General features: G+C 37.9%; 1 protein-coding gene across 4 annotated transcripts in view; it reads right to left on the minus strand.

The window, feature by feature from the left end:
• LOC150077632 (epidermal growth factor receptor kinase substrate 8-like) overlaps positions 1–23,716 on the minus strand; it is a 432,910-nt gene that overhangs the window by 40,474 nt on the left and 368,720 nt on the right. For all 4 annotated transcript variants that reach the window (XM_090384186.1, XM_090384185.1, XM_090384188.1 and 1 more), the window contains one exon: positions 11,517–11,713. In XM_090384186.1, coding sequence (XP_090240312.1) covers positions 11,517–11,713 — 197 coding nt within the window. The remainder of the gene's footprint in view (positions 1–11,516; positions 11,714–23,716) is intronic.

Below are 23,716 nucleotides of genomic sequence, written 5' to 3' on the forward strand. Positions count from 1 at the left end.
TGTAAAATATAGCCACACACAAACAGACCTATCTGTAGAATTACAATATCTCACCAAAAAATTCATCGACAGAAAATACCCATCACAACTAATAAAAGAAACCATCAAAGTTCATAATAACACAAATAACCCAAACAAAATTATTAACCACGTGAACAAGAATAAGATACATAAACCCCTTATCGCGCTCCGATATCATCAACAATACGCTAGAAGACTTCAACAGATTTTTAAAAATACAGATATAAAATTAATATTCACATCTTATAACAAATTAAGTTCCAAATTCAATTCATACAAGACAACACACGAGTACGAGACACAAGATCACAACAACATTATATATTTGATCAGATGCCAATCAGATTGCCAAGCATGTTACATAGGCAGTACAACAGCAAAATTCGGGACATCAAAAATTTCCAACACGTGTGCATACTACCACTTTAATAGCTTCAAAACTAATTCAGCAAGTACAGAACTAACACAACACGTCCAATCTCAAAATCACAACCCACTCATCGATTCAACCATCACAGTAGTTAAATTAAATTCCAGCTACAAAATCCTTGAAAAACGAAGCCCTTGCCATCGAATGGTTTAAGCGCCATACATCACTCAACGTGTTAAACAAGAAGATTCCTGCCAATTTCTCCCCCATTTGGAATTTAGCACATATTAAGTTTTCACGTGTACTGAAATGCATTTCGGGAACCCTGTATATAACACAAGCGCACTCTCTTCCCTCCCCCCCACTATAGCTAACTGAGGAAGAATTTCGAAAGTCACTCGTGTGCAACTATTAGCTTCTATTTTTCTTCATTTAATTTAATTTAATTAGGCAACCATTGAATGGAAGGTGCACTTTCCTTTCTTAGGAAAATTTTTATAGCCCATAACTTAGTTTTAAACCCATAATCCCAGTAAGTTATTAGAATCCTATAACTACTATGTATGTGGTAAAACTCTCCACCAGCTAAGCGGATTACTATGAGGTGAGTGCTGAAAATTAAACTAAGCTATACATACGATCTAGTTATTACATTACAGCACATAAGGACTCCTTAAAAATCAAGAATCAATTAATACATTAAGTTGATACTTCGGTGCATGCTATTTAATTAATTTCTTAGATAAGGAACCATATATTGAAATCCAGTGGATTTATTGATGGAATAAAGCGAATGGCTGTTAGAGTGAACATGGGCATATTTAACACAACTATAATTATATAGAAATAATAAATAGCAGATTTTTGGTGCAAACAATTAGAATGAAAGTTGGATGATTCTACAAGAGCTGGCAGTGCTTTGCCAATCGACATCGAAAATGAACACGATTTATAAAAATTAACAAAACTGGTAGCATGCCAAAACAATATACAGTAATACCCCGAAGTTACGCGATAGGTGGGTCCGACGAAAATCGCTTAAGTCGAATTCGTGTAAGTCGGGGTACAACTTTGCATATAAATACATATAAATTTTGTTTAATTGGGACCAAGGATTAACAAAAACACTAATTTAGAAGAAAAATATTAATAAAATTGCAGTTCTTTATACATATTACTAAAAAATATGTATTAAAAAAATAAATGACTTGCGTAAATAAGTTATTTTGATGTCGATGGCTTCATAAAATCTAACAAATTCGTCTGACGACACAGAGACTTCTTTTTTTCACGCAGAATTTCTTCGTAGCAAGCTAGCTAATAATTTTTTTATTCCTTGCTTTGTAGCTATAATGCGTTCTTCGTTGTAGTCTATGTTTTCTATAATTTTTAAGCCCTTTTCAATTGAGCTGAGACCTTCTGTCAAGTTTGCAATTGTCATGTGCTTTTCGCCGTTGCCTCATTTATGCCTGTAGCACGTGCAATATCACATGGTCTTTCATTTCGCTCAAAGCGTTTCACAATTTCATATTTTTTCTCTATCGACAGAGGCGGACTGGCCATAAGCCTTACCGGGGAAACCCCGGTGGGCCTGTGTGATTTTGGCCATAAACCATAGTATGAGGCCACTATAAATTTTCCCGGGTAAGAATTTTTGACCCAGTCCGCCTCTGTTTATTGATAATTGCTTTTCTTTTTCTCTCTGAATCTGCAGTGTCTTCACCAGGATGCTTCCTTTTCACACCTTTTAAGTATTTTACTGATTTTTTGGGAATAAAGCACAATTAAAAACGAGGAGGCACGCTTGATACGCATAAACAAAGCTGCACACATGCAGCAACTGAATAAACAACACCATAAAGGCAGAGATACACTATTAACACCTCACATTTTTAGGGGTTACTACCATAAAACAATAAAAATCCAGTTGTGCTTCTGCTAGTGGAATCTGTTATAAACTGGTAGTAAACTCCATCTAATTGCATATCGATAGCTAGAATTGTGTTGGTTTTTACGTTATTATGGTGAAATGTGTTCCCCCTAAAACAAATACATTTTCAGAATCTTCTCTTCATTCCTATCGTGTTGCGTTCGGTTGGGGTGATTCTGCGTTCGACTGCCATTTCTTGTAAACACAAAGGCGAATCACGCATAAGCCAATTTGGTTCGTGTTATATTATAAGATATCGTCACCGTATTTATAAATAGTGTATGGTCGAATTCGTGTAGTGTAAACACGTGTTATACGAGGACTGACTGTATACGGCTCGACTGACGCGATCCATTTCTCTCGTGAAAACGATGTAATTTCCGACAAACTTTGAGCACGAATTCGAATGCACACACATAAATATGACAGTTGGAATACAAATTCTTGTATATGTGTGCAGCTCATGCGCAGCAAAGTTGAATTTTGTTCTTCTTTTGCTGTTGCACCGTATATCGATAACATATTAAAAACGACCTTGAAGATAGTGGGCGGCAGTGTTCCCAAACAAAAAAAATCATAAGAACCGCGTAACTCCGAGTTCGCGTAAGTCGGGGTATTACTGTATTCAAATAATTTCTATGTTTGCATTAATTTGCACCAACCATATTCCAATGTTGGAGATGAGCTGTTAAGTTATAGCATTGGAGAATCAATGAAGCTATATGGGCATGCTAAACATGTCCTTGTTTATTCTAATTAGTTAATTTTATATTATTATACTGGTTAAGATCCAGAGTCATGAATTGTAATGTGTCATTGAATATTAATACTGTAATACCCCGAAGTTACGCGATAGGTGGGTCCGACGAAAATCGCTTAAGTCGAATTCGCGTAAGTCGGGGTACAACTTTGCATATAAATACATATAAATTTTATCTCTTGATTTTTAAGGAGTCCTTATGTGCTGTAATGTAATAACTAGATCGTATATATAGCTTAGCTTAACTTTCAGGAGGTGAGTGCTGAAAGATAAGCTAAGCTATATACAGTAAACCCCCGCTATTCGCGGGGGTTACGTTCCTGAGAAATGTCGCGAATACTGAGTAATGGCTCCCATAGTAATAAAGGCGTTCCGTTCCAAAGTATGAAATATATAAGAAAAACTAGTCTAAAATTTTGTCTATGTATGTATTATATGTACCTTCATATACATAGACAGTACATAGTGAAATGCAAGCATATGGCATTGAAATGAAAATAAGAAACAATTTAATATTAAATGTAATATTTATTAGAAATTTCAAACAAATCTTTAAAACCAGCGCCTTTGCTTGCTAGCAAAAAAAAAAAACATCACGCCAGTGCTATCACTAGTTTCGCTAAAGTGTTGATAAAGGAGTTTTGCCTTTTCGCGAATGATGAGTGAACTTAACGGAATTTTATTTTGAGTTCGGTCTTCTATCCACAGATTTAAAGCCTTTTCCATTTTTTATAATTTAACATCGCGAGTTACAGAGCAAATTTTTTTAAGCAATTAGCGCGTTTTCACGGACACTACGGCGGATTTTTTCTTCCGATTTCTTGATTGATCGTACCGTTGACTCATTGATTTTATAATGTTTTGCCACTGAAGAGACAATTTCACATTAGAAATTTTGTCTAATAACTCAATTTTATTCGCATGTCATCACCTTCTTTGATATTTTCACATTTCTCTTTTTATTCGTAGCCATATTTTTGTAGGGGTTAGAAAGAACTTGTCCACAATAAAGTCACTTTCTTCCGTTAATACACTCGAAAAGTCTGTTTTACACTGCAAAACGGTAGATATATCATTTTATAAATTGATAAATTTATTCAATTTATAAACATATAAATTAAAAGCAAACGACGAAACCTTCCATGAAAAGCGCATAACACATACTGAACAAGGATTAGCGAGAAACATCCACGCTCGCGTTTTCGTTAACCCTCTCCCCCCCACCTACTGAGCGCTGTTTTTACCGGGAAAGATAATTTTAGCCACGCCCATGTTTTTTATGGCGGAAAATATTCACGGCGCTTTAAAATTCACATTTTTTTAGGTTTCATTTTATATTAAATCGGCGATCGCGAATACGCGAAACCGCGAATAGCGGGGGTTTACTGTATACGATCTAGATATAAATTTTGTTTAATTGGGACCAAGGACTAACAAAAACACTAGTTTAGAAGAAAAATATTTAATAAAATTGCAGTTCTTTATACATATTAATACAAAATATGTATTAAAAAATAAATGACTTACGTAAAAAAGTTATTTCGATGTCGATGGCTTCATAAAATCTAACAATTTCGTCTGACGACACAGCGCCTTTTTTTTTTCACACAGAATTTCTTCGTAGCAACCTAATAATTTTTTTATTCCTTGCTTTGTAGCTAAACGCATTCTTCGTTGGAGTCTATGTTTTCTAAAATTTTTAAGCCCTTTTCAATTGAGCTGAGACCTTCTTTCAAGCTTGCAAATTTGAATAAATTTATCAATTTATAAAATGTCACGTGTGCTTTTCTGGTGGAACTGGGTCAGCAGTAAATGCAAGAAAGCAACTGTTTGAGCTTATGCAGCATCAGCCAAAAAAAAATAATAATAAAATAAAATAAAATAAAAAAAAATCACACCATTCCCTCCAAATGCCTGTCCAGTTCCTCCTTAAATTTATTTAACCTGTCAACTTCCACGACAGATGGAAATTTGTTCCAGCAATTAACCACCCGCTGGTTAAGGCAAATTTCCGCACATCTATTCTACATCTGTCTTTTCTTAATTTGAATCTATGCCCCCTTAGGTTCGTAATCTGAACAAGTGGAAGAATTCAGCGTGCTCAACCCATTCAAGGCCTTATATACCTCAATCAGATCACCACGCAGGTGCCTAGTCCCCAGCCACTGCAATTTGCAGAACTTAAGCCTCTCTTGGTTACTTCAGTGACGTTTAGCTCATGCATCTCTATGAGCTCATTCATCGTCAGCTCCTGACTATGTGAATCCAACAGCTCATTGACATCATCACCATTGACTTCCAAATTTAATTGCCTGGCAAGATTAACAACTTCTTCTTTCACATGAGCGACATGATCAGTTTCTGGCATTGTTTTTGTCTCGTTTTTGAAAACAAAATGGACAAAGTTTCTTCCAGACACCATTCAATGTTTTTTTTGTGAATTTCATCCCAAGATTCTTCAATGATTCTTATGGCATCTAAACCATTGATTTGTTTCCAAAAGGTCTTTGACAGATATCTCACTATTTTTGTCTCATAGCTTCATTCAGACGTGCAAACGAACGCCTCGTGTAGTAGGCTTGTTGTTTGTTTGTTTGGTTTTTAGGAGCATTAGCAACTAAGGCCATACTGCTCCGGGATGTGCGGTGGTCATTCCCTGACCTTTCCGCACCTGCCGATTTGGTGGTGACGGGCTCGAACCCCGGTCTAATCAAGAAGCCGTGTGCTACGCACTGCTGCTCCTTCCCACCTAGCTACGGAGGCGCCTCTTGTAGTAGGCCTTGAATGTTTTGATGACTCCCTGTTCCATCGGTTGAAGCAAGCTGGTTGTGTTTAGAAGCAAAAACACAACTTTCACACGTGGGTCGAAATTAATTAGGGTGGCAGGAGGGTGACCGGGTGCATTGTCAATAAGAAGCATTACTTTAAATGGAATCTGTTTAGACTTGCAATAATGTTCAACTTCGGGTATGAAGTGGTGAACCAAACCAGTCCTCAAAAACGGAAGCTGTCACCCAAGCTTTATGATTTGACTTCCAAATCACTGGTAAGCTGACCTGCTAGCATCCAATTTTTCTTCCAGCTCATGTATTAATGATCTTGGTAAAGCACCTCCCACCATTCCCAACACGCTCCATTCAATGCCTCCTGTGGTCTTCCGTCAAAAGGATATCAGAAGGATTTTGATGAATCTTGATGCTAAGAAAGCTCCAGGTCCTGATGGTATTTCTCCACTTGTTCTCAAAACCTGTGCTCCTGAACTTACTCCTATTCTCTGCCACCTTTTTTCACTTTCTTATTCCAAAGGTGTTTTTCCTTCTGCTTGGAAATTTGCTCATATCCAGCCAGTTCCTAAAAAGGGTGACAAATCCCTCCCATCCAATTATCGTCCCATTGCAATTACTTCTACTCTTTCTAAAGTAATGGATAAATCAATTAATCGCCAACTCTTAAACTACCTAGAAACCTTCCGTCTGATCAATGATCGCCAGTATGGATTCCGTCAGTGTCGATCCACTGGTGATATTCTGGCTTATGTTACCCATTTATGGACTAATTCAATGGAAAGGTTCGGTGAAACACAAGTAGTTGCTCTTGACATCTCAAAGGCTTTTGATTGTGTTTGGCATAAAGGTCTTTTAAACAAGCTTCCATCTTATGGTTTGCCAACTGTTTTTTGTAATTGGTTATCCAGTTTTCTCTCTGATTGCTCACAGAGGGTGATGGTAGATGGCTCTCTTTCTTCTAACTTCTCCACTAATGCCAGTGTCCCCCAAGGTTCAGTTCTTTCCCCCACTCTTTTCCTCTTGTATATTAATGACCTTCTTCCATTGACTGGAAATCCTATCCATAGTTTTGCCAATGATAACACATTGCATTCCATTTTCCATTTTGAGAAAGCTTGTCCTGCTCAATCAGCTTCAACTTCTCGAAAATCTGCTACCAATTCCTTAAATGCCGATCTTCAGGTAATTCTCCAGTGGGGGCAAAGACAAATTAGTTGATTTCAACCCTTCTAAAACTCAGTCTTGTCTTATATCTTGCAAAAAGGATTCTTCTGCTCCTATGCTTATCTTTAGTGACACTCTGATTTCTAGGCAAAATGATATATCTCTTTTGGGGATTACCCTGACTTCTAATCTCTCTTGGCACAAGCACATCACAAATATTGCTTCCTCTGCATCCAAAAAACTTGGTTTTCTCTTTCGCTCTCAGCGTTACTTTTCTTCCAAACAGCTGTTCACTCTGTATAAAATCGCAAATCCGCCCTGCCATGGAATATTGTTCCCACATCCCCCAAAACCCCCAGGCTTCTTGATTCCATTCAGAAGAGGGCAGTTAGGTTAATTAATGATTCATCTCTAACAGAGTCTCTCCACTCACTTTCTCATAGAAGTACTGTTTCTGCTGCATGCCTCTTCTACAGATACTTCCACGGGCACTGTTCTTCTGAATTGGCTTCTATAATTCCCACTCTCTCTTTCAAAACAGTCCGAACACGTGCCGCCACCAGCCAACATCCATTTACTGTCCAACTTCAAACCCACAGAACTAACTTTTCCTCTTCCTCATTTATTCAATCAACTGCCGTTTTCTGGAACAATCTTCCTTCATACGTATTTCCTGAAAATTACAATCTGCAGAAGTTAAAGTCCAATGTCAACAAATATCTTCTTTCGTCTTCTCCAACCCAAGCACGGTACTAAGTACTATAGGTTCTAATACCTCTCGTGTTTGGGGTTCACATAAAAAAAAAAAAAAAAAAAAAAGCTAATTTTAGATATATTTTTTAAAACCCTTGGGTTTTCGGAGTGATAAATTAAGAGAGGTTTTAACTTGCAGTCACCAGCTGCATTCCTGCCAACCATCATTGTCAATCGATCTTTGGAAACTTTAAAGCTTGGAAAGTTTTTTTCTTCGTGAAAACGATGTAATTTCCGACAAAAGTTGAGCATGAATTCGAACGCACACATAAATATGACAGTTGGGATGGAAATTCTTGCATATGTGTGCAGCTCATGCGGCAGAAAAGTTGAATTTTGTTCATCGTTCGCTCTCACTGTCTGCCGTCGCACCGTATATCGATAGCATATGAAAAATGACCTTGAGATAGTGGGCGGCAGTGTTGTCAAACGAAAAAATCAAGACCCGTGTAACTCCGAGTTCGCGTAAGTCGGGTTATTACTGCCAATTATAAGGAATGACCAGAAGCCTCACGATTATGAATAAATGCAATATTATTACTCAATCAGCAAGTTTAAATCATGTATGAAATTAATCTCGCATCAAAATGCATATAATCACCACAAGACACCTACAATTTCAATTTTAATGTACACAAAATAAATCCTTTTCAAACATAGAAGAATGTGTGAAACAACTTATCAGTGAATAACATAAATAAAGCACTTTACAGAACAACAAATTAACTTTTTTTTCTTTTTTTTTTTTAGTAAAAACCCGAATGAAGAAAGCTACTGATACATACAATACTTAGAACTGTGCATGGCTTGAAGGCTCAGAAGATACTTCTTGACATTAGATTTAAATTCTGTAAACAGTTATTGTTATTTGGTTTTTAGGAGCATTAGCAACTAAGGCCATATTGCTCCGGGAATATGCGGTGGTCATTCCTGACCTTTCCGCATCCTCCATATTTGGTGGTGACAGGCTCGAACCCCGGTCTAATCAAGAAAGTTGTGTCACGCATCTGTAAACACTACCATTCAGTTAACACATGAGAGAAGGCTTGTTCCAGAAAACATAAATAGAAGAGATAAACGAGGAAAGAGAAAATGTTCGTTTTTGTGAATTCAGAGTTGTGCAGTAAATGTATGCTAACTAGTGATGGACAGGTTTAGACTAGTAAGTGGAGGAATTACACACATAATTTCAGAAGAAATGTCAACCATAATTACAAATGGGGTTAATGAAGAATCCCATACAGTATCTGAGCTATGTCTCATTAATATTCTCTTTCTGATACTTCTACAGATACTTCTGCAGGGACTGTTCTTCTGAATTGGAATCTGAAGTGAAACCAACTCTCTTCCAAATAAGGCCAAATTGTGACACAAACATTAAAATTAGTAGAGGCATATGATGCAAGAAAGCAAGCTGACGCAGCATCAGCCAAAAAAAAAACAAAAAAAACTTCCACTTCAACCCCCCCCCCCCCCCGTTCGTTTGAAATACCTGTCCAGCTGAGCCTTAAATTTATTTAGGCTATCAACTTCCACAACAAGGGATGGAAATCTGTTCCACCAGCCAAATACCCGCTGGCTAAAAGCAAATTTACGCACATCTATCCTACATCTGTCTTTCCTCAATTTGAATTTATGCCCTCTCAGGTGATTATTCTGAGCAAGAGGAAGAATGCCACCAGCATTCAGCATGCTCAAACCATTCAAGGCTTTATACACCTCTATCAGATCACCTCGCAAAATTAAATGCACTAGGCATAATCCTTATGGGTTTTGATAATTAACTATATAATATCGGTGTAAATACACCATAGTTGCCTAGTGCATTTAATTTTCCAAATACATTACCACCACACCCTTCTGGCATCTCTCATAATGTGGATATAACTTCACAACTGAGATGGCTTATTGTATTACCTACCCGCCCACTGATGACGAAGCCAAAAAGCTTCGAAACGATCGTCTGGGTGGTGGTACGCTGAAAATAAATAACAGTAGCCTTCTCTACTAGAGAAGCATTATTTATTTGAAGTAATTCAATAATAGCTATCTTGTTGTGAAGGCAACCTCATTATAAGATACAATTAAAACGATGCCTTCTACGTTACAATCGTAGCTCAAATCTATGGGTTAACTATGGTGTATTTACACCGATATTATATAGTTAATTATCAAAACCCATAAGGATTATGCCTAGTGCATTTAATTTTCCAAAAAAGCAGTTTTTTATGTGCAACAGCATCAAAAGCATTCCTGAAAGCTAAGTATATGAAGTATATTTTACTAGACACTTCCTCATCATGCAATGTGCTCACGAGAACAGAACTTATTTTCATTAAAAAATGAAAGATTGTTTTTAACAAATAACATGATGTTGTTTAAAGTTCCTAGCATAGAAAGATTTCTTTTTGAGGAGCATCTGAAGTTTGCATGAAGTGAAAATAGTATCATATAATATTCTGTTGCTTTAATCCACATGAGATCTTAAACCATACTGGATGCAAAAAAAAAAACCCTCTCTCTCTCTCTCTCTCTCTCTCTTTTTTAATCCAGGTAGTTTGTTTTGTGTTTTTCCTTTATACACCAGTATTCAGAGCATATGTACTTATACTGACTGAAAAATAAAATTAAAAAAATAAAACATTCTGATGGCATATTTTATTTTGCAGGCTTACTGATTGGAAGAACAATGTACTCTATATCCAACAAGTTTCTGATGAAGTGCAAGTTCCCCTCCCCACATTATAAAATTTCTACCCATTTTTCTCAAAATTTTCTTATCAATGTAATTTATCATTCACTCTCCTCACTGGAAATCACCACTGTTATCAAAATGTAACAACATAAAAAAAAAAGGATACATAGGCATTAACTGTAAACAATTCCATATCTCTTCCCAGTTAACACCACATACCTTTTAGCCTTCAAATGTTCTTCATTTATGAAATAATTTCAAGTGCAGGATTTATGCAAAGCTGAAATACTAATTTTATATCTTTTACTCTAGAATACCTGGATGGTTGTGCTGTGCTATGCAATTCCAACAAAACTTGGATAAATTAAGCAGATAGGTAGAAAAATGGCAATTGAGGTTTATAAATACAATGGGAATTCAAGTGTAGCAATAATTCCAGAATAATATCTCTGTGATATCAAACTCAAAGTAGTGTAAAATGCAAAAAGAGGGTAACTATACAGTCTGGCATGTTCTTTGAGCAGTACAGAGATCCTCCTAGGTACAAAACTGTAATATATGACATAAATACAGCAATTTTGCCAGTAGGACGAAATAGAAGGCAAAGTTCTACACAGTTTATCCCATTTTATAAAGCAATGGTTAAGAGCAGACTGAGCATCTTGAGTATGGATTTTGATAGGTTTATATTTTGCAGAACTACAGAGAAAGGCTACTGATCTGTTAGAATGGGTCACAAAACTGATAAAGGCACGTTGTCACAACATTAGAAGCATCAACATATGCCTACATTCTTATTAACCACATATTGAACATGTGGTAAAATAGGAATGTTCCAAGAAACTGCACATGAAATTTATAACTTCTGTTAAAGATTTTTGAATAAATTTATTGGGAGACATTTAAACATATCATTTTGTGCACCACCCAGTACTAAATCACTTTTCACATACTACTGTGTTGAAAAGTGGTTTTTCACAGGAGGAAAATTTCCTTATTTAGAGATTGCTGAAATAACATAATTATTTAAAAATTACCTTGATCTATGTAAATCACTTGCTGCACTAGATTGGTGTTGGATGAATGACTGACTGACATGAGATGTTCCAGTCATTTCAGATAATAACTCTGATTGCTCAGGATCGTCTTGTTCACTCCCATTTTCACTGCCATAATGAATATTACTTTCTGGATTAGTAAGTACTCTTTGGTAATCTTGTTCTTGATGCTCGACCTATAGCAAGATGGGTAAAACTAGTTAACTGTAATTAAAATTTTAACTTCAGAGTAAGCAATAACCTATCAGTCAAAGCAAGAAAGCAAGCCTATACAGCTTCAAACAAAAAAAAAAAGTTCATAGATCACTAGTCCATCCCTTCCAGTTTTTCTAATTCTTTTTTGAATTTATTAAAACTACTCACATCCACAACGATAACAGATGAAAGTTTATTCAATAAATCACCCACTAGTTGAAGGCAAACTTACACATCTATCCTACAACCATCTTTTCTTATTTTGAACCACTGATGTGTCTAGTCTGAACCATCAGCATTGAGCTTGCTCAATCCATGCAAACAATGCAAGTGTGTAGTCTCCAGAACTGAAGCTTTGTTAATAGCACCTTTTTGTTCTCCTCGGCAATCTTGTTGCCACTCCTCTAAACCTTTTCCAGTAGACCCACATCCTTCCTAAAGAGGCCTAACCATTGGCTTATACCAAAGGTTCCCAAACTTTCTCTGTTCACAGCACCCTTAGTGTCTCAGTAATTTTTTCATGGCAACCCTATGCGAAAAGAAATACCTAAGGTTCCGATCCTTAAGTAGTTAGGTCCAAACAACTTAATAAGTAATGTTGAAACTGTGAACTACCTAGAGCTAGTAGTTCATGCAGTGTCCAACAGATGTTGGGTATCCCTGTGTTTCCCTAAAAAATTTAAAATACTTGCCCTTGGGAGTTTGCAGTGGTGCACAGTTGGGGAGCCTCTGGCTTATAAAATGGGATGATCACATCCTTATCCCTGCTAGAAAAATTCTAGTTTATCATTGAAAAAAACCCCAGGAGCTGTCACCAGTAGCTTGCTTGCACAGTTCAGAAAACTACATATCTAACTGCACAATCAACTCCAGGTTTTTTTTTTTTTTTCATTGTCCACTACCCTGAGTGCAATAAACACACAGTTGGTATATTAACCAAGGACCACTGCTACTTATATGCAGTGCCTTGCATTTATCAATGTTAAACTTCAATTGCCATTTCCTAGCCCATCTGCCTAATTTTTGTGGATCTTCATGCAATAGCATAATTTCTTTACTATCATTAACAACCCTGCCAACATTTGAATCATCTGAAAACGTGGACAATAAGCCAAATATACCCCCATCAATATAGAAAACAACAAGGGGCCCAGCAAAAAAAAAAAAAAAAAAAAAAAGAAAAAAAAAATCACACCTTTCAGAACAAACAGGCATTTCCCTCCAAATGCCTGTCCAGTTCCTCCTAAAATTTATTCAACCTATCAACTTCCACAACGTCAGGTGGAAGTTTGTTCCAGCAATTAACCACACGCTGGCTAAAGGCAAATTTCTGCATATCTATTCTACATCTGTCCTTTCTTAATTTGAATTTATGCCCCCTTAGGTTCGTAATCTGAACAAGTGGAAGGATCCCATCAGAATTCAGCGTGCTCAACCCATTCAAGGCCTTATACACCTCAATCAGATCACCGTGCAGGTGCCTAGTCTCCAGCTACTGCAATTTGCAGAACTTAAGCCTCTCTTGGTAAGAGGATCCCTTCATTCCCCTCACCAATCTTGTTGTCCTTCTCTGTACACGCTCAAGCAAATCTACATCCTTCCTAAAATGGGGCCCCCCCCGCAGACCTGTACGCAGTACTCAAGGCATGGCCTGACCATTGCCTTATACAGAGGGACAATCACCTCCTTTTCCCTGCTAGCAAAATTCCCATGCATCATTGACAAAATCCCATGACCTGCCCTGGCAGCCTGTCTGCATTGCTCAGAAAACTTCATATCTGACGGCACAATTACTCCCAGGTCTTTTTCATTTTCTACCACCTTAAGTGTAGTACCACAGAGTTGGTACGTTTCTCTGAGGTTACTTCTACCCATATGCAGTATTCACTTCTGCCAATATTCAGTCATAACCACTCCGTCATCACCCGCCAACCCCTTTATCTATAGCAATAACCTGTCCTGAATGCCATACTGCTACAATTTGCAGAGCAGTCTTTCATGTGCATCAAAAGCTCTCCTGAAATCCAAACATATGATATAAAATTTATTTTATGCATCCAATTCCTTTGTCACTGCATTATAGTATCCAATCAAATAGATCAAACAAGATCTCCTGTTAATAACCCATGCTGTGACTGAAGTACAACTGCAGTCCTGTCTAAATAGTCCTACATTACTTCTTCAACCAGTGACTCCATTATTTTCCCTGGGATAGAAGTTGAGCTCACAGGTTTGTAATTACTCATGTCATCCATTGATTCTCTTTTGTGAATTGGGGACAAATTCATCATGGATAAAGGAGGTAAGCAACTTTGGGTAAGGGTTTGCTTACCTCCTTTGCTGCTTAACTTAATATAATTGGACAGATCCCATTCATCACTGGTGCCTTCTTTATATTTGGTTCAACAATTTCTCTTCCAGTTTTCTCTCAGTTATCACAAAATCATTTAGTGGCCTGTTAGAATTTGATACACTTCTGGCACCCACTTTAGCATTAGCAGAGGCATTTGATGCAAGAAAGCAAGCTTATGCAGCATCAGCCAAAAAAAAAAAAAAAACCCACTTCCACTTCACCCCTCTGTTCGTTCAAAATACCTGTCCAGCTGAGCCTTAAACTTATTTAGGCTATCAACCTCCACCACAAGGGATGGAAGTCTGTTCCACCAACCAACCACCCGCTGGCTAAAGGCAAATTTCCGCACGTCTATCCTATATCTGTCTTTCCTCAATTTGAATTTATGCCCTCTCAGGTGATTTTTCTGAGCTAGAGGAAGAATCCCATCAGCATTGAGCATGCTTAAACCATTCAAGGCTTTATACACCTCTATCAGATCACCTCGCTGGTGCCTAGTCTCCAGACACTGTAATTTGCAAAACTTAAGCCTTTCTTCGTAAGAGCACCCCTTTGTTCCATTCACTAATCTTGTTGCCCTTCTCTGTACTCGTTCCAGCAGCTCTACATCCTTCTTGAAATGAGGCCTCCAGACCTGTATACAGTACTCTAGGTGTGGAATGACCATTGCCTTATACAATGGAATAATCACCTCCTTATCCCTGCTGGAAAAATTCTTGTATATCATTGACAATACTCCATGAGCTACTCTTGCAGCCCGTCTGCACTGCTCAGAGAACTTCATATCTGCCTGCACAATCACCCCCAAGTCCCTTTCATTCTCTACCACTGTCAGTGTAGTACCACAGAGTTGATACGTTGCTCTGGGGTTGCTGTTTCCCATGTGTAGTACTTTACATTTGTCAATGTTAAACTTCATTTGCCACCTCTCAGCCCATCTGCTCAACCTTTCCAGACCCTGTTGCAGCAGCATAGTGTCAGTAGTGTCCTTGACAACCCTGCCAACCTTTGTATCATCTGCAAACTTGGACATTAAGCTTGATATACCATCATCAATATCATTTATAAATACAGAAAACAACAATGGACCCAACACTGAGCCCTGAGGGACTCCACTAATAACATCAGTCCACGATGAGCAGTGTCCATTGATTACCACTCTCTGTCTTCTCCCCCTCAACCACCCCTTTATCCATAGCAGCAATTTGCCTCCAATGTCACACTGCTCCAATTTGTGTAGCAGTCTTCCATGTGCAACAGTATCAAAAGCCTTTCTAAGATCCAAGTATATAATATCAAAGTTATTCCCTGCATCCAGCTCTTTTGTGACTGCATCATAGTATCCAATCAAGTTGGTCAGGCAAGACTTCCCCTTAACAAAACCATGCTGTGTCTGAGCTATAACTGAAGTCTTGTCTAAATGATCCTGCAGTGCTTCTTTAACCAGAGCCTCCATTAATTTTCCTGGAACAGAAGTTAAGCTCACAGGTCTATAATTACTTGTTTCAGCCTTTGATCCTCCTTTGTGAATTGGGGTCACATTTGCACATTTCCAGTCCATGGGTACCTCCCCTGAGTCCAAGGAAGCTCTCATAATTATGGCTAAGGGTTTGCTTACTTCCTTTGCTGCCTCCTTTAATATAACTGGATAGATCCCATCCACTCCGGGTGCCTTTCTTGTGTTTATCTTCAACAGTTTCTCCTCCACTTTACTCCCAGTTATTTCAAGATTCTGTAGCTTACTGCTAGAGTTGAATACACCTCTGGCATTCCCCTTGCTGAATAACTCCTCATGTGTGAATGTCGATGCAAAATATTCATTTAGTTTGTTAGCTACCTGAGCAGGATCATCAACACTTGACCCATCAATATCAAGTGGACCAATCTGATTCATCCCCTTCCTTCTAGAGTTTACATAAGTAAAGAACTCTTTGCTGTTTTTCTTTGCATCCCTTGCGAGAGATTTCTCGTAATCTGCCTTCGCCTGCCTAATCTCCTTTGTAACTTGGTTAGAGATCAACTTGTATCTATCATAGGCTTCTGTGTCATGTGTTAATTTGTAAGTATCCCATGCATTTTCTTCTCTCCCATATGCCTCATTAGTTCATCTGACATCCATTTTGGCCTAAACCTTGAACAATATTTCTTAGTTGGTATGTAAAGCCTAGTAGCTTCCAAGATAAGTTCTTTGAATGCTTCCCATTTTGAATTTGCTGTTGGTCACATCATCAGTTGGTCCCACTGTATAGAATTTAAATACTGTCTCAGTCCATCGTAGTCGCCTTTACGGAAGCAATAACCCTTCCCTTTACCCCTAATGGTAGTTACCTCTTTCAGTAAATCCCACTTCAGCACACTGTGATCACTGCCACCTAGTGGTTCATTTATCTGCAGATTCTTAATGCATGAAGAATCACTGCTGATAATCAAATCAAGAGTATTACTCCCTCTAGTTGCCTCCCGAACATGCTGATGTAGAAAACAATCATCCAATAAATCCACAAAAGCCCTGCTAGTGTGTGAGTAACCAGCCCCCAAATTCCAGTCAATATCTGGGAAATTAAAATCTCCCATTATAAGACTCTCTGATTTACTGGCCCACTCTATTTCCCTGTACAGTTCCTTATTATACTCATCAGAGTCATTAGGCCTATAGCACACTCCTACTCTCAATTTTGATCTCCCAATGCTTATGTCACACCAAACTGACTCAACACTGCACTGTCCAGCGATGTCGACTGGCTTCACTTCCTTGGTTTTTATGTGTTTCTTAACTAATAGCATAACCCCTCCCCCCTTCCTATCCTGTCTATCGTTTCTGTAGACGTTGTACTCCCCACATTGCAGTTCTGCATCCCTTATACCTGTGTGACACTACGTCTCTGATATCCCAACAATATCTGCCTTTGATGTTTTGAGCAATACCTCAAATTCATCAGATTTATTTACTAAACTCCTAGCATTGGTGTACACGCAAGTATATCTGCACCTGTTTCTATTCTTAGCTACCCTAACACAACCCATGTGTTTACTTGTACCGCAATGGCTCCCAGCAGTCTCTGAAATACCATGCATCTTGTTTTTCAGGCTTCTGCTCATTCTAATAGAAGCAGTGTAAGAATCTCTTTCACCTCTGCCAGTGGCTACTGTCAATCTATTGGTCTTTGTCTCCCCCCAAGCTAGCAGTTTTCCGACCCACCTAACACTGCCTCGATAGCATCAGCAAATATTCTTGCACCCTTTCTATTTAAGTGTATCCCATCCCTGTAGAAACAATCCCTCCTGTTAACAAGTACAGTCCAGGCTGAAAAAAATTCTACCCCTTGAACCTTGCACAATCTTTCCAGGGCCGAATTGATTGACAAGGCTCTCATCATATACTCCCTCCTATCGTGTCTGGTCAGAATTGCAGACACTTTCAAATTCAACCCTAATTCTCGGCTTTTGTTCAACAGTGACCTGTACTTGTTAAGTAATTCTGCCGGTCTCCTACTCTTAATATTATTAGTGCCAACTAATAATATTAGAAAAAAATTCTGATTATGTATATTGAGAGTTTCAATTTTGTAGATTGAGCAGAAATTATAGAAATAATTAATTTCTTTCACTTTATTAGATTAGAAAAAGACAGCACCAAATTTAAAATTGAGAAAGGAGTTCAACGAGGAGACACAATATCTCCGAAGCTGTTTGCTGCTGCCCTTGAGGAAGCTTTCAGAAGAACAGACTGGTCACAGAAAGGAGTCAATGTGAATGGTGAGTACCAAAACCATTTACGATTTGCAGATGACATTGTGGTCATAAGCCACGATCCCAAAGAATTAGAAGAAAATCTTTAATCAGTTATGCAGAGTTAGTAAGGATTTTGAACTAAAGATGAATACGGCTAAAACAAAAGTAATGATGAACAAGTATGCAACAGAAAGGGACATAATGATTGAAGAAGTAATTGAAAAGGTGATGTCATACTTATCTGGGACAAGTTATTAGGTGTAATAATGATAAATGGCTGGAATGCAAGAGAAAAATAAATTTTGGATGGATAGCATTCAGAAATAGTCACATACTGATGAGCAATATCCCAGTTTGTCTGAAACGTAAAATAATGAACCAATGTATACTCCCCATTTTCTCTCCTTGTGTCACCTGGTAATGCTATTGACATTGTATAAAAACATTATGGGAATTGGTAAAGCTAATGACATAAGCTTGACCAGTCAATTATGGCTCCGTGTAAGTTGATTTGTTCTAGCCGGCAGTGCCGCGATCACACAGGGAAATTAAAATATGTGGAGTAATGCGTTGTTGTTGTTGTTGTTGTTATTTGGTTTTTAGGAGCATTAGCAACTAAGGCCATATTGCTCCGGGATATGCTGTGATCATTCCCTGACCTTTCCGCATCCTCCATATTTGGTGATGGGCTCGAACCCCAGTCTAATCAAGAAGCGTGTGCTAAGCACTGCTGCTCCTTCCCACCTGGCTACGGAGGCGCCTGAGTAATGCGTTATATAAAAGTGATCGGCCACTTGTTTTATGCGGGCTTAATTACAAAAATGCATATATGATTGTACATTTTGGCTGTTTTTAAGCTAATTAATAGTTTTGCTGAAATTTAAAGGTAGGAAATCTAAGAAAAAAATTCGGTTTATGTATATTGAGAGTTTCAATTTTGTAGATTGAGTAGAAATTATAGAAATAATTAATTTCTTTCACAAGAGGAAATTTTTAAATTAGGCTTAAAAAAGGGCCCAACCATTTAAGGGTTAAAGGAATTTGATGATTATAATATATTGGCCCCACCGGTGCAGTCCACCCAATTAACAGATACCATGTAGCCGCTTAAACTTCCATAGTCCCCATTTCTGAAATAAAAAGTCATGTCTTTACCTTTAGCTACTGCAACATCTTTCTTAATATTTTCACTAACACTGTGTGATCACTACCTACCAATAGTTCCTGTACTCTAAGCTCTGTGATGTCGTCTGATTTATGAGTAATAATGAGGTCAAGAATATTCTTACCAATAGTATTTTCTCTAAAATGTTGGTACAATAATAAGCATGCATTTAAAATAATTTTTATTTTAAAAATTTCTTCCCGTAGCAGTTTCCTTCCCACTTATTCCAATCAATTAGGGCCAAATTGAAGTGACTCACACTTGTTTGCCCATTCTATCTGTATGTAGAGACTGTCGTCATACTCTAAACACAATCTTCTGGTATGTAGATTTACTCCCACTTTCATTACACCTTTGCTTCCAAATAACACACAGGTTCTATGCTGGCAAAAGTAACTTCTGACGCAACAAAAGCTCTTTACTCGCTCAGGTTGCGTTTAATAAGAAAATATACACCATCACTCCCTTCTATCTCCCCTATCTTTTCTAAATACATTATACATACCATAATGGAACTCGTCATCCTCAGTTTCCAATTTGTACCACGTTTCTGTTAGCCCTATTATGTCAGCTTCAGTTGTCCTAACGAGGCGTTCCAATTCAGCCATTTTATTCGCAACACTCCTGACATTTTTGTAGACACAGTTTACATTAAGCATTCTTTTATAGTTTACTATCCTGATACATCCTTGGAAGTTATTTATATATTTTATTTTTTTTAGCTTCTTGCTCATTTAAATTACTGCCATCCTCAGAACCCTTGTCAATATTGGCAAGGGTCTGAGGGTGGCAACAATTGGACTTTTGGACAACAATTGGATATGGACTTTTTTTGCAACAAACAAGAATTCTTGAGGTGGGTGCAAGTGTGACTTCTACCCATATCATCAGATAAATGAGTGTCTATATTACCCTTCTCCCTCCCAAAAAGTAGTTTTTCTGAACCCTTAGGGTATCCTCAATGATAATGGCAAAAACCCATGCACCACTTCTGTTCAAATGAATACCACCTGTACAAAATAAATTCCTTCTACCTACAAGATATCAGTGAATAAATAATATTCAATTAATATAAATATTTAAATTTATATAACTTATTTTAACCAATTTGTCATTTAATACTCAACTCAAAGAACAAACAGAATTGAAATATTTGCACCAAATTAAGTTTTAATTTAAAAAAATAAATAAAATATAAATTGATCCGCATTAAACTAAAATGTAAACAATAAGCAAATGGTATTCTGCTCCTATGAACATATCAAAATAAAATAAATAAAACAAAAATAAGACTAAGATTAGAAAAGACAAGGACCAAATCAACAAGCACCACCAGAGGAAAGGGTGACCTGAACATATAGTCCTTTGCTCATAGCATAGCATTTTGCTTTACCTATAACCCTGTTAACAGTATACATTGATTTTCTATATTTATTTCATGTTTCCAGTGTTTCCTAATTTTAATGGGAAGCATTCAAACAACTTATCTTGGAAGCTACTAGGATTTACATACCAACTAAGAAATATTGTTCAAGGTTTAGGCCTAAATGGATGTCAGATGAACTAATGAGACATATGGCAGAGAAGAAAAATGCATGGGATACATAAAAATTAACACGTGACACAGAAGCCTATGATAGATACAAGTTGATCTATAACCAAGTTACAAAAGAGGTTGGGCAGGTGAAGGCAAATTACAAGAAATCTTTGTCAAGGGATGCAAAGAAAAACAGCAGAGAGTTCTTTACTTATGTAAACTCTAGAAGGAAGGGGGTGAATCAGATTGGTCCACTAGATATCGATGGGTCAACAGTTGATGATCCTACTTGGGTAGCTAACAAACTAAATGAATATTTTGCATCGACATTTACACATGAGGAGTTATTCAGTGAGGGGAATGCCACAGGTGTATCCAACTCTGGCAGTAAGCTAGAGAATCTTGTAATAACTGAGAGTAAAGTGGAGGAGAAATTGTCGAAGATAAATACAAGAAAGGCACCTGGGGTGGATGGGATCTATCCAGTTATATTAAAGGAGGCAGCAAAGGAAGTAAGCAAACCCTTAGCCATAATTATGAGCGCTTCCTTGGACTCAGGGGAGGTACCCACAGACTGGAGATGAGCAAATGTGACCCCAATTCTCAAAGGAGGATCAAAGGCTGACACAAGTAATTACAGACCTGTGAGTTTAACTTCTGTTCCAGGAAAATTAATGGAGGCACTGGTTAAAGAAGCACTGCAGAATCATCTAGACAAGACTTTAGTTATAGCTCAGACACAGCATGGTTTTGTTAAGGGGGAAATCTTTCCTGACCAATTTGATTGGATACTATGATGCAGTCACAAAAGACCTGGATGCATGGAATAACTTTGATATTATATACTTGGATCTTAGAAAGGCTTTTGATACTGTTGCACATGGAAGACTGCTGCACAAATTGGAGCAGTGTGGCATTGGAGGCAAATTGCTGCTATGGATAAAGGGGTGTTGAGGGGAAGAAGACAGAGAGTGGTAATCAATGGACACTGCTCATCGTGGACTAATGTTATTAGTGGAGTCCCTCAGAGTTCAGTGTTGGGTCCATTATTGTTTTCTGTATTTATAAATGATATTGATGATGGTATATCAAGCTTAATATCCAAGTTTGCAGAGGATACGAAGGTTGGCAGGGTTGTCAAGGACACTACTGACACTATACTGCTGCTGCAACAGGATCTGGAAAGGTTGAGCAGATGGGCTGAGGGGTGGCAAATGAAGTTTAACATTGACAAATGTAAAGTACTACATATGGGAAACAGCAACCCCAGCACAACATATCAACTCTGTGGTACTATACTGACAGTGGTAGAGAATGAAAGGGACCTGGGGGTGGTTGTGCAGGCAGATATGAAGTTCTCTGAGCAGTGTAGACAGGCTGTAAGAGTAGCTCATGGTGTATTGTCAATGATATATAGGAATTTTTCTAGCAGGGATAAGCAGGTGATTATTCCCTTGTATAAGGCAACGGTCAGGCCACACCTAGAGTACTGTATAGGTCTGGAAGCCTGATTTCAAGAAGGATGTAGAGCTGCTGGAATGAGTACGGAGAAGGGCAACAAGATTAGTGAATGGAACAAAGGGGCACTCTTACGAAGAAAGGCTTAAGTTTTGCAAATTACAGTGTCTGGAGACTAGGCACCGGAGAGGTGATCTGAGAGATGTGTATAAAGCCTTGAATGGTTTGAACATGCTCAATGCTGATCGGATTCTTCCTCTAGCTCAGAATAATCACCTGAGAGGGCATAAATTCAAACTGAGGAAAGACAGATGTGGGATAGATGTGCGGAAATTTGCCTTTAGCCAGCGGGTGATTGGTTGGTGGAACAGACTTCTATCCCTTGTCATGGAAGTGGATAGCCCAAATAAGTTTAAGGCTCAGCTGGACAGGTATTTTGAACGAACAGAGGGGTGAAGTGGAAGTGTTTTTTTTTTTTTTTTTTGGCTGATGCTGCATAAGCTTGCTTTCTTGCATCAAATGCATCTGCTAATGCTAATTTAATAACAATAACTACATTTTAATTTGCAATAATAAATTGTTATATTGGTCTGCTTTTTGAAAAGCTGTATTTCTGATGTTGTATCTTGATATTCCAGAAGCCACCTAATGTTAACTTTTAAACGTATCTTAAATTTGAGATTCACATGTGAAAAATAAATAAATAAACAAAAAATTAACATATTTGCTTATTCAAAAAGCAACACAATAAAAATCAGAATAGAACTGAACTTGTCAAAAAATAAAACCAGAAGACATACTGATTAGCAAAAAATGTCGAACTAAATCAAGGGTTGAACAAAAGTTTGCATAGTAACGAATGGGCCTAGTGTACTGGGGTCCATGGTTTTTTTTTTTTTTTTTTTTTAAATAACATACATGTATAAGTTATAAATCCAGTTTAATGTAAGAATACAAATATATACTAACAGTAGCTTTCGAGACGCGTGTCTCTTCATCAACTGACATTTAAATACAAAATACAACGGATAAGTGCAATGAGCTGAGTGAGGCACGTTAATCATGCATCATTGTTGTTGCACGGACGTGTGCTGCTTTCTACTCCACTGATCATCTAGCAATAAAACGGTTGTCTCTAGGATGGGGTGTAGATGTATGCCTTTTTGGCGATTTATTGCCTTTGGATTGTTTACTATGTTGAGTGACTCTAGCCATAAGCGGTGGCGAAAGTGTCGTGAGTGGTCTACTATTTCGAAGTCACATTGGGGTCAAGATCGTGGTTGGTGGCCCAAAAATGTTCTGCAACCGCGGACTGGTCAGTTTCAGCAAGCCGGATTGCTCTGTCATGTTCCGTAAGGCGATCTTGGAGACGCCGCCTTGATGTTTCTCCTATGTAGCAACTGTTACAGTCTCTACAGGTGATGCGATATACTACATTGCTGCATAAGACAGGTGTGACAGGAGTCTTCACACTGGAGACAAGTGAACGTAGGTTCCTGCAGGGTAACTGCACACATTTAATGTTGTAATTTCTAAGGACCTTTGAGATCCGTCCTGACATGCCTGGATAATAGGGAATATAGGCGGACGATATACCGACTTGGTTCGGTGGTCTTGGGTTGGATCCGAGTTCTTCTGCCTGTAATAGGCATCTGCTTAGCACATGGGACGGATCTCGAAGGTCCTTAGAAATTACATCAAATGTGTGCAGTTACCCTGCAGGAACCTACGTTCACTTG

The sequence above is a fragment of the Mastigoproctus giganteus genome, chromosome 11, assembly GCF_048544385.1.
Source record: "Mastigoproctus giganteus isolate SK-2022 chromosome 11, ASM4854438v1, whole genome shotgun sequence".
NCBI lineage: Eukaryota > Metazoa > Arthropoda > Arachnida > Uropygi > Thelyphonidae > Mastigoproctus > Mastigoproctus giganteus.